The sequence below is a fragment of the Sapajus apella genome, unplaced genomic scaffold (genome assembly GCF_009761245.1).
Source record: "Sapajus apella isolate SASKATOON/1434 unplaced genomic scaffold, GSC_monkey_1.0 scaffold41, whole genome shotgun sequence".
NCBI classification, from domain to species: Eukaryota; Metazoa; Chordata; class Mammalia; order Primates; family Cebidae; genus Sapajus; species Sapajus apella.
Window position 1 is genome coordinate 18,407,824 of NW_022436981.1, and position 12,025 is coordinate 18,419,848.

The 12,025-nt window shown below is 32.8% G+C and overlaps 1 protein-coding gene across 1 annotated transcript in view; it reads right to left on the minus strand.

The window, feature by feature from the left end:
* Positions 1–719: 719 nt before the first annotated feature.
* The window catches only part of LOC116565901 (protein eyes shut homolog), a 774,713-nt gene continuing 763,407 nt past the window's right edge, over positions 720–12,025 (minus strand). The window contains exon 18 of the mRNA XM_032299846.1: positions 720–1,939. Coding sequence (XP_032155737.1) covers positions 1,669–1,939 — 271 coding nt within the window. The 3' untranslated portion in view covers positions 720–1,668. The remainder of the gene's footprint in view (positions 1,940–12,025) is intronic.

The following is a 12,025-nucleotide window of genomic DNA, read 5'->3' on the forward strand; positions in this document are numbered from 1 at the left end:
AATACAGGTTACTCTATGAAGTGTTCACGATACTAGGTAAAGAGTTGCAGGAGAGAGAATTGGGGATTCAGTGAGACAGAGAGAAATGATGGCTTAGAGGGTCATTGCTAGTGTAATACATGTGTCTAACCAGGAGATATACTAACATTGAAACATTAAAACTGGCCAGTCACAGTGGCTCACATCTGTAATCGCAGCAATTTCGGAGGCTGAGGTGGGTGGATAACTTGAGGTCATGAGTTTGAGACCAGCCTGGCCAACATGGTGAAATCGTGTCTCTGCTAAAAATACAAAATTAGCCAGGCATGGTGGATCATGTCTGTAATCCCAGCTGCTATGGAGGCTGAGGCAGGAATATCCTTTGAACACAGGACGCGGAGGTTGCAGTGAGCCAAGATTGCACCATTGCACTCCAGCCTGGGCAACAGAGCAAGACTCCATCTCTAAATAAGTAAAGTAGAGTATCTTTTAAGACTCTGCCCAGCACAAAATTAAAAAGAGAAAAAGCCCTTTCAGAGTTTTAAACAGTTAAATGTGGATCTAAAAGGGCTTTACCACCCAAATGATCCCCCTTGACCTCTCTACTCATAGAATATAATATACATGGCCTTAAATTATAGCAGAAAGCAAATGTCATGATATTTTGCAAACACATGAAATACTTGTCTAAAAATTAAGCCATAGTGATGTATCTTTAAAAGCATTTTACAGTTAAAATCAATTGTGAATAACACTCATATGATGTCTTAAGATGAACATGAAAATAGACTGTTTCCATTTCTGCGCCTTTTAGTGTATTTGCTTGCTTACTTGGCTGAATGGGTAAACATTCACAGTCATACAAGGTCATTTTGGAAGAAGGGTTGAATCACACACACACACACACACACCCCTCTGAATTAACATTAGGAGGTCCTACATTTTAGCACTTAAAAGGGGACTTATGAAATATAGTCTTGGATAAGTAATGAAATTATCTGCTATCTGAATCATAACCCAATAAAAATCCCCATTCCCTCCTCCCTAATTTATAACTAGAGATAAGTTGTACAGAGACAACAGTGATACTTTTCAGCTATCCGTGCAGGGACAACCAGTCAGCTGTGTCATGACCTAATGTCTTTGTAAAAATCTGTCCAGGGTGATTCTGGCTTTAGTTGTCTAGAATTTCCCTAATTAACTGAAAACTTCTTAGGAGGCTTTTAGATGTTGACAATAGAAGTTTTAAAAATTCATTAACAGCTTCATCTTAAAACCATATTCTTAAGCATAAAAAATTAATGTATTATTCTTAACACTAAACTCAAAGGATTTGCATATGAAGTATATAAATGTGGCTATTTGATTGGCAATTAAACAATAAAAATACTATTAATTAGGACCTAACTGTCTCCATGCAAAACAAAGGAAGGATTCACCATACTTTTAGAAGTACCTACATATAAAACACTGAATTTTAACGTATTTTATATGGCAATTGGAAATATATGTTGAATGGCATTCCTAAGGCAAAAAAAAAAAAAAAAAAAGGTTTGCTTCTACAGTATTAAACTGAAAGTATTCTATCAGAATTCATTTTTAAATAAAATTATACAGATGTTTCTTGTTTGCGCTAGTACCCATCACTGTGTTTATAATACCTTTCAACTCCTATCCATTCTCTGGCTTTTAAAAAGAAATATAAAAGGATAATGAAGATTGATTACCTTTTTCACAGAAGCGTCCAGTGAAATGTAGTGGACAGTCACATTGGAATGAGACTATACCACTGGAGGGGAAGATGGGATGGCATGTGCCTCCATTGTGGCATAAATCCTCCTGGCACACAGATGACGCTGCAACAGAGGGGGTGATGGAAGTCCACATCGTATCAATCCCTTGTGTCACATCAGAATCATCAACAAAGGAGGCTGTTGGAGACAGCATAAAACCCTGGGACCTATGATTTATAAACAGATCAGAAAACAAAATATAAGTCAAAGAACTAGGAACATAAATAGAAATAACAGAAAATTCGATTTAACATAAGAGAAAATCAAAGCAACACTGATCCAAGTTTTAACTGAGGACAAAATTACAATGTTTGTTTCACAATTATGAGATACATAAATGTTAAAAATTTCTGAGCCACATATGACCCTGTAGCAGGAAGAATAGTGGAAGAAATGACCTTCATAAACTTCTCAGTAATTTTATGGAAAAAACATAGTTCTCCTTTAGCTGTTTCTTATCTTATGAGCCTAAGATGAAGAATTAGGTCATGTAAAATTTTCATGCTAAAATGGTTTGAATTTGAATTTGAAGACTTTCTAAGTTAACTGCTAGAAATGTGCAATTATCAGTCTGACTTAGCATTAATTTCTGGGAGCTATCCAAGAGGTACCTTAGAAATAGCCACACATACTCCCTCCCCCCCTTTTTTTTTTTTAACAAATTTTAATACCATTTTAACCTTTTCTGATAAATAACGACAAAATTCTCTCTGAATTACGTGAAATTTCCTACTTTCAGATTCAAAACCCCTTGACAATCTGATTTCTCTCTGCTCTTCCAGCCTACTTTTTCATGATTCCTAATAAGTACCTTAAATTCTCTGAAACCAAATAAGATTACTATTCCTTAAAGAGCCTGAAATTTCCTAATTTTGGAAGTTTGTTAAATCTACTTTTTATGCATTGTTTTTTCTCAATTCCTATCTAAATTTTGCCTACGGTGCTAAGCCCATGCCTGTATTAGTTTTTGTCCCCGGCCAACAAGATGTAACTGATGTTTCTCTCCTGTCTAAAATTGCACATCTCATTTGTAGCACTGTTAGAATATTTAGCATGCGCTTGTAGTACAGTTATTTCATGTGTAGCCTCTACTATTTAGCTTGTACATATTTGTTTTTTTTTTCTCCCTCCATACAAAAGTTTCTCATTTTATCAGAAATCTTTATAATACTTAATGAAAATGTGTTGAATGATTGTCTTCGGAGTACTCATGAGTTTTAAATACTGTTTGGGAAGTGTTTTTAGAATTCCCCTTAATATAATCATGAGGTAATTATCTTTTTAATGTATAAAACCTTCCTACAATAAAAATAATCAACAATTAAATATAAAAAAATTTATTTTGTACCTTGTCATAAAGATAAAACCTTAGCAAAAGAAGTCACTTCAAACATTCCCCAACTGATATTAGAGACTTAAATACCTATTTTTTAGATATACTACACACATTAATGTCAACTTATTGGAATAAAAGAGTTGAAGAAAATGAAATAGATAATTTATATTTTACTGGTATGTTAATGTGCAGGTCAGTTCTTTTGCAAACTGAAATTCTTCTTCATGAAGTTCATCACAGATTTTATTCATAATTGAGCCTGACCCACTTCTCTTTCCTCTGAATTGCAATTTACATGAAGGATACCTGGATGACTTCTGTGCTTTTCATTTTATTCCTAACAATGCTTGATCTCCAGTAGGCTCTCCAATAAATATTGTATAAATGAATTTGAATCATTTTTTGTAACAATGCAATGTACCATACTACTTTTTGTTGTTGTTTTTTGTTTGTCTGAGATGGAGTTTCACTCTTGTTGCCCAGTGGCTGCAGTGCAATGGTGCACTCTTGGCTCACTGCAGCCTTCACTCCTGGGTTCAAGCAATTCTCCTGCCTCAGCTTCTCGAGCAGCTAGGATTATATGTGCCTTCCACCATGCACGGCTGATGTTTTGTATTTTTAGTAGAAATGGAGTTTTGCCTTGTTGGCCAGGCTGGTCTCCAATTCCTTGCCTCAGGTGATCTGCCAGCCTTGGCCTCCCAAACTGATAGGATTACAGGCATGAATCACCACACCTGTCCTGTACCACACTACTAACAAGAAAAATAGCAAGTGAAATAATTTTGCCACCCCAGGTTAATTTTATAACTCCATTATATAACTCTTTAATTTTATAAACAATATAAATTCTAATTCTTTTGAAACAGTTGTGTAATCAACTTTCTCTGATATTGCTCTATTAGAAAATTAGCATGCTTATCCTTTTAGCACTTGCACTATAAGTTTGTCTCTTTAAGGCAGTTTCCATCAAGTTAAATGGCAATGTTAATGTGAATGACATGGGATTTATTACTCAATATTCTGAATTCTAATTTAATTTTTAGTCTTAATGTTTTTGAATAATTTTATCATTTTGTCTAACATTTGCCATGGACTTCATGGACTGCAGTCAATCACTACTTTCTCAGGAATAAATTAGAGAGAATTAAATGTCACTTCTTCTTTCCCCTACTGTAGCTACCCAGGGAGCCTGTGCCTCACCTGAAAAAAAATCAATATTTTGCACATTTCATTTGTTAACTGATTGCACAAAAATAATTGCTATCAATTGATCTAAAAACAGGATCACAAATCAGTTTTTGAAAGCAACATTAATCATTTGATCTTTGTTATAAAGATCAAATTTCATATTCAATATATAATTATTAATAGTCTTTGGCTTTCAGTTTGATTTTTGCAGGTTATAAGTTATATCATGAATTTACTTGTTTTAAAACTTAGAATTAAAATGTATTCAATTTGTCATATATTTAAAAAGGACAATTAGTTCACACTGCTGAAATTTTATTTTCACATACAGGTTAAAAGTATCAACTGATTGTGGAGGTTTATTAAACATAACTAGATGATGGACAGAGTAATATAATTAGCAATGTAAAAAAGGAACAGTAAAATTACCATTTTAAAAATTCTAGAAATCATAAATGTATGAGAGTTTAGAAAACAGTAAGTGCAGAAATCTGATTGCTTCTCAGGTAACTTTGTACAAGGATACAGTGATAAATCAGCCATTATGATAGCAAGAAGTAAGTCTTCAATAACTTTTTCTTAATGAATTAGTGTCTAAATAACATATGCTCATTTGATTCAAAACCAAACTTGATCATTAGAGAAAGACACCTTGATAAGACAGCAATTTTCAGTCGTGTTGGGGAACTCTAGTTGGAACAGGAAAGGAAAACACACTCCTCATTCTTTCAATCCCACAGCAAGCAGCCTATGAAAACCATGGGACAAAACATTTCACATTGCTTCAGCCTGAAGGATTTTGCTCATTGCCAGCTGACTTCACCACTGCTCAACAGACATTTGTCTGGCACAAATTTTTAGAAGGAAGAGTGGGCTGACTCAGATATGTGCCTAGAAACCCAGCTTCTCAAGTACAAAAGTACATCATTTTTAGAATGATGATGAAGTATTAAATAAACACTGCTAGAAGACTCTTCAGTTTAGAGCTTTAATAGTCTAAGGGGAAGAAAAGGTTCAAAAATCATTGTGTTTGATTGTAAAGAGTAGTAAAATAAATGAGTTATAAACTGGAAAACAAAATCCATATATCTCATGTACAGAAAACATGGACTTTTTTACAAAAATGAGAATGTACTATAAAGGTATACTTCATTCCACTTTGTCTTTCCACTTAGATATGATATTCTACTCTTTTTTTTTTCACCTAAAAATAGTTCTTGATGGGCTGCTTTATTTGTAAGTATAGTTCTTCACTTTACTTTTAAAAGCTGCAGAGTGTTTTCATTGTTCGCCTATATCATCACGGATTCTATCAGTTTATATATATTTCATTGCTTTTTGGGTTTTGGGGTACATGTGAAGAACATGCAAGATTGTTGCATAGGTACATACGTGGCAATGTGGTTTGCTGCCTTCCTCCCCATCACCTATATCTGACATTTCTCTCCATGTTTACCTGATATATTTTAGCTGTCTCGAGTTTTTTCTTGTTAACTGAACAACTTTATTTTCAATAGTTACATTGAGATACAATTTAAATACATAGTGTACCCATTTAAAGTGCATTATCTAATAATTTTTAGTAGATATAGAATTGTACAACCATCACCACAATCGAGCTTTTTATTTTGTCATTCGCAAAAGAAGTGTCATTTCCCTTAACAGCCACTCTCCACCACACATTCTCACTCTGGTCTCAGTAAACCTTTAACTTACATTCTGTGTCTATAGAAAAATTTGCCTATTTCAGACATTTCATATAAATAAAATCATATAACATATTGTTTTGAACTGGCTTTCTCATTTAGTGTAATGTTTTCAAGGTTCATCCATGTTGTTGCATGAATCAGAACTTTATTCATTTTTAGCACTGATATGGATCTATCATATTTTTTCATTCATTGGTTGAAAGATATGTGGGCTTTTTTGACCTCTTGGCTATTGTAAATAATACTATGAACATTCATGTTCAAATTTTTTCTGGAGGTATGTTTCAATTTCTCTTGGGAATATTCTTAGGAATGGAATTGCTGGATTATATATTCTATGTTGAACATTTTGAGCAACTGCCAAAACATTTTCCGAAGAGGCTTCACCATTTTACCTTTCTGCCAGCAAAATATAAGAGTTCCAATTCTCTATATCCTTGTTGGATCAAAAATTATTTTTGCTTTCTATCTTTGGCAAAAATCTCCTTATTTGTTCTATCCCCCAGATCTGGGCATCATAAACTCTTCTAAGTAGTATGTACACTTAGTTTTTTAATGAATTTTGACAAATTTGCCTCAGAATAATTGCCACAGTTTATACAGTAACAACTTTTACTGTACTTACACCAATAATTTCTTCATCAAATTTTGCTGTTCAATAGGCAATTACATAAAAACTAGAAACTTGCCATTTCTAATTATATTGCTTTGTTAATAAGCATCATATGCAGAATAATTCCCCACCACCCTGCTTAAATGAAAAGTAGTTTTCTGAACTTGCCTAACTAACATCTGCTTCATTCACTGGAGCCACACAGGGGCCGACCAGCTGAGTAGAATGCCTTTTGCCAGTAATGTACAGTAAAGGGTGTGTTGGCTTACCATTCTTTCTAAGTCCTCTGTTTCTCCATGCATTATCAAATGTCACAGCTATAAACACATACACATGTATTTCATATACTTACGTCTATATCTACATCTACACCTATATGTATAACTTGTATTATCTCCCATACTCTTTCTGTGGAGTTTTTTAGTTGTCAGGTATTCAGTTTTCATGCAGGATAACTTAAAACAGCTAATGATGTCTTAGTGGTGTGGCTAAGAGGAATAAATCCAGAAAATAATTCAATTACCATTTTAACTTGCAAATCTTGAGAACATCATAATATTAAATAAAACTTTAAACATATGGAAAAATGACTTCAAAAGTTTAAATTGTCAGCATGCTCAGCTAGTTCCAAAATTTTATGTTGTTTTTAGTTTGATTAATAACTTTGAAAATAATCATAAGGAATTCTATCAGAGGGCAAAGCAATATAGAAAAATACTTTTGCTGTTTAAAATGTATATAATTGTCATTTAAAAAGAAATATGTAAAATTACTGTTAGTACATGAAAAATTCTCATTTGCCATTCAAAATAAATATTAAATATTAAAACAAATTATACATGGAATAATTAATCTGAAGAAACATAATCCCAAGTGTTACTCCTCTTTTTCTGAATATAACATTTATCTAATAGGATAAAAATTACCTTTTAATAAGTTTAGTAAGATTGTCATTTAAAAATGCAAATGAACTAATTCACTCCACATAATAGTATAATTTTAATGGATCTTGTTTTCATATTTTCCTATTTTTTCTCACTAGACAAATGTATTTATTTCCCACCATCTTCTGTTCTTTAGCTATTACATGGTTACAAATAGGATTCCTTAGATTATAATCTTTGTCATATGATTCATGTTCCCTGCATCCTTGTGTGTTAGGCGAGACTGGCACCTCAGGGCATTCCAGACTGCTGTTTGTCAGTATGCAGGGTGGGTATTTTTGAAACACTCACTCCGCCTTGATTATGATTTTCTGTCTCATCAGAGTACAGAGGGTTATTCTTGATCATAGAGATCAGGCAAACTCTATGCATTTTGATACCGGAGCCCAAAGCTGGATGGGAATTAGATTGATACTTTCTGCATATAAAACAAATCAGAAAGTATCAGAAACTGGATTCCTTTTCTTTCTCCCCTTCCACACCTCAAATTCTACCCAATTTTTTTTTATTATTGTTGTACAGTAAAATACCCTCTAGATCTTTCAACAGGTTTGTGTTCATGTTTCCTTTTTGACATCCCTTACTTTAGTTCCTATCATTTTCTAATCATCCTTCTCCTGATGTTCATTTTTCTTGTATTATTCTCAGCCCCATTTTTTCCAATTCAAAGTATGCATTCTTCTCTGGTTTGTATTATCATTACCCCACTTTTCAGTTTCATTGGCCTGGAATGTCTTCCTATATATCCTATGTATGTTCTAGCTACATCTAAGAATAATATTTTCAATATTACATGCTTTATGGTTTTCATATGCTGGGATTCCCTCTGAGGCTAACTTTAACCTTAAAATCTCACAGTTTTCACAATAAAAGAGCTTGGGGATCTTTTACTGTCATTATACATGATATAACTCAGAAACTTTAATGAGGTAAGTTTTTAGTGATGATGAATCACAATGTATTGTATAATTTCCCTATTGATAAACATAAAGGTTGTTTCAAATTTTTCACGTTATAAATACTACAGTGAATATCATCATACAAATATCTCGTGACCACTGTGAGTTCATCTGAAGAATAAATATCTAGAAATGTAACTTATTGGGTCAAAAAATGTGCTCAGTTTTCATTTTAATATGTACTCCATAAAAACTATTACAAAATTAAGCTCTCCAGATATTTTTGAGTACTAATTTTCCCAATACCTCGGTAAAACTAATTGTGATCTTCATTTAATTGGTTATATATCTGATATATCATTTTTCATTTACATTTTATCTATTTTGAATTGCTAGAAAACATTCTTTCCTCACTTCTTCAATTATTTTCATTTGTCAATTTATAGGACATAATTCTATTAATGAATGTTTGTTCATTTTACATCTTTCCAAAAAGGATTTGTTGGTCTTCTTGAGAATTTTGTAATGTTTTCATTGTTTTCCCTCTTCCACTGATTCTGTTGAAAATTCGCTTGTTAAATCCAGTTATCACTTCTGTAGGAAACTTCTATTTCCTCTCTCGATACTTTTAAGGAGTTCCCTTTGTCTTGGTTGAACAGAACTTTTTCAGTGTGATGTGTTGAGATGAAGAATTGTTTTTATTCATCTAGGTTAGGTTAGGTTGTTTTTCAGAGGATTTTCTATTGAGAAAATTTATGGTTTTTATCTATTCTGCAAATATAGTCCTCTCACAGTCACTTTATTGTCTCCTGTTAAAGTGTGTATTATATGAGATCAAATTTTCTTATTTTATTCTCCATATCCTCAGCTCCTTTTGCAACATATCTTTTCCAATTCATAATATTTTTTAGGTGTATTATCTTGCTCATTAATTCTCTTTACAGCTTTGTCTAACTTCTGTTTAATTTGTCTATTTCAAAAATTTATATATATTTTCTCTTTTTAAAGTTCTATTTGCTTATATTTTAAAACTCTTTATTTTTTGGAAGCATCTTAGTTGCCCAGGCGGCAGTTCAGTGACAAAATCATGGCTCACTGCAGCCTCAACCTCTTGGCTGGGCTCAAGTGATCCTCTCACCTCAGTCTCCCAAAGAGCTGGCATTACAGATGTGAACCAATGTGCCTGGCTTCTACTCTGTTTTTATGACATCTTTTCTTATACCTACTTTAATCTTCCTGTTTCATTTCCTAAAAAATAAGCATACCTTTTAAAAAATTCTGTATTTGATAATGGCAACATCTGGTCTTTGCAGATCCAAGCCACCCCCTTTGTTCGGCTGGTTTCTGTCTACTTTGATGCCTATTAGGATAAGCCATTACTCCAAAGATAATTTGCATTTGCTTTGTCCATGCTTAAGGACAATTCCAAATATAAAACAAAATGTTATTTAAGAAGTTTGGGTAAATAATAGGTTTGGTCCATTAACCTCCATATCCAGCTAGTTTACTGTTGTAAATAAATGGGGAAGATTTTCCTTCTCCTACATAAAGGTGAGATATTTAAGTTTCCTTAAGTATCCTTTTCTTCTTTCTTTTCTTTCTTAATTTCTTTCTATCAGCTGTAAGAATTTTTATTATCTTGGCTCATAGTAATTTAGTACTTTTTCTCTGTGTTAGCATATATGTTCATATGTCTTATAGCTGGAATTTTTTTTTAGTTTCTATACTACCCGCAATGGAAGTCATAGTAACTGTTAAATCTTATAGAAATTTCTCAGAATGCTTATCTCTTAACGGAATCTTACTGCTTTCAACACTGATATGTATGAATGTAGGTTTTGAAGGAGTATGTTTGTGTTCGTGTGATGTCCTTATGCTCTTGCATTTCCTATAGATTTTAGATGGAAGTAGACTTAGATATGTGTGTACAGTTTGCAAAGCTCAATATTTTATATACTGTATTTGTACCACAGAGCACTTAATTGTTTTACTATAACCATCTCCCTTTCTAGGATTAAAACCTTAAAGCAATGTCATTTGTTTACTTAAGTAATGAACACTTAGCATAGTTCTGACACCTAGTAGTTGTTAGAGAAGTATTTTTTGATTTTATATATGTTCTAATCCATAGATACATTCTGAAAAAAGCCATTTAAAAAGCAAACCATTTTTAGATATAAATGCAATGAATCCCTGTGGGAAGTAAAATCTGTAGCATGGATCCTTAAATCCACAAATTCATATTCAAATGTAAAAAGTATGTAGATTTTTGAGAGAATGCAAGAAATTAAATTGAAAACTGTATAAAAACTTTATCTTTGACTAAGGCTATATTTTTACTTAATGGCTTCATTTAGATTTGGAAGTCTAAAGAGTGAATGCCTTGCCACTATGGTTAGTAAGAAATATATAAATATGCAGTATTTTAGTAAGTGTTTCATGTCAAATGGAAACATTTATTATATTAATTAAATTTAATTTATTCATTTCAATATGGAGAGATAGTACTCTGGAAGACTTCCAAATTAACATAAAACTTACAGGAAAGAAAAATATTCTAAAATATTAGCCAACATTAAAAATGTGTGATTACTTACTACCTGGAAGTGAATCCAAATTAATGAAAGACAAGTGAGTAATCAAGGTGACATAATTAAAAATCACACACTTAGCTCCAGCCATAAGAACATAGGTGCTGGCAAAGACAAATGTAACTCTGTCCCCTGAGCCTTACAAGGAGGAAGGAACTTTCTGAGGTTGACAGGAGTCTCAAAAAGTATCTATTTGATGGAAAGGGCTCCTTTAAGTAACCTAGACCTAGACATTACCAGCCAGGATTTGGAAAACAAAATAGATCAAAAGAAAAGCCAAGTAAATCGATCTAGGATTAATGACACACCATTCATTTATTTAACCAAAAAGGACTTCTAAATTACCCTCTATGCAACAAAACTCACTCATCAAAATTATAAGGTGACCAATAAATCCTGGACCCTTTGTAAGGAGCATTCAGTTTTGTGGAGTTGAGAAAAAATGCAGTTGTAAAATTGCATAATGCATTGAGGGTGACTCTATACCTATACTGCTCTAAATGCTGCTTATATACGAATATAATTTAATTCTCACAAGAAGTAAAATACATTCTACTTTTATTTTCCTAAATGTACAATGAAAAACACTTAATATACTTAATAAACAGGCTCAGGGTCTCAAGGTAAATATTTGTATTGTGGAAATGAATTTGAACTCATATAGTTTGAACCTTGAACTAAAACTTCCTAAAATTTCTATACACTGTTGGTAGGAGACAAAAAGCCGACCTACTGGTGACAGTGTTGAGGTTAAGAATATATTTAACATTAGTAGAGTAAGAACTATCAGCAAGGATATCCTTAAGAGGCTGAGTCCTAAAAGACCAGATGGAGTTTGCTATAGGAAAAGTAGGAGAGGCAAAGAAGCCTGTGATGTTAGGAAGAGCTCTCAGAAACCTGCCAGATGAAGTTATGTGTTTAAAGATCTAGAGGAGAGAGATAGCCTGCATGGAGAATCACCAGAGATTTGGTG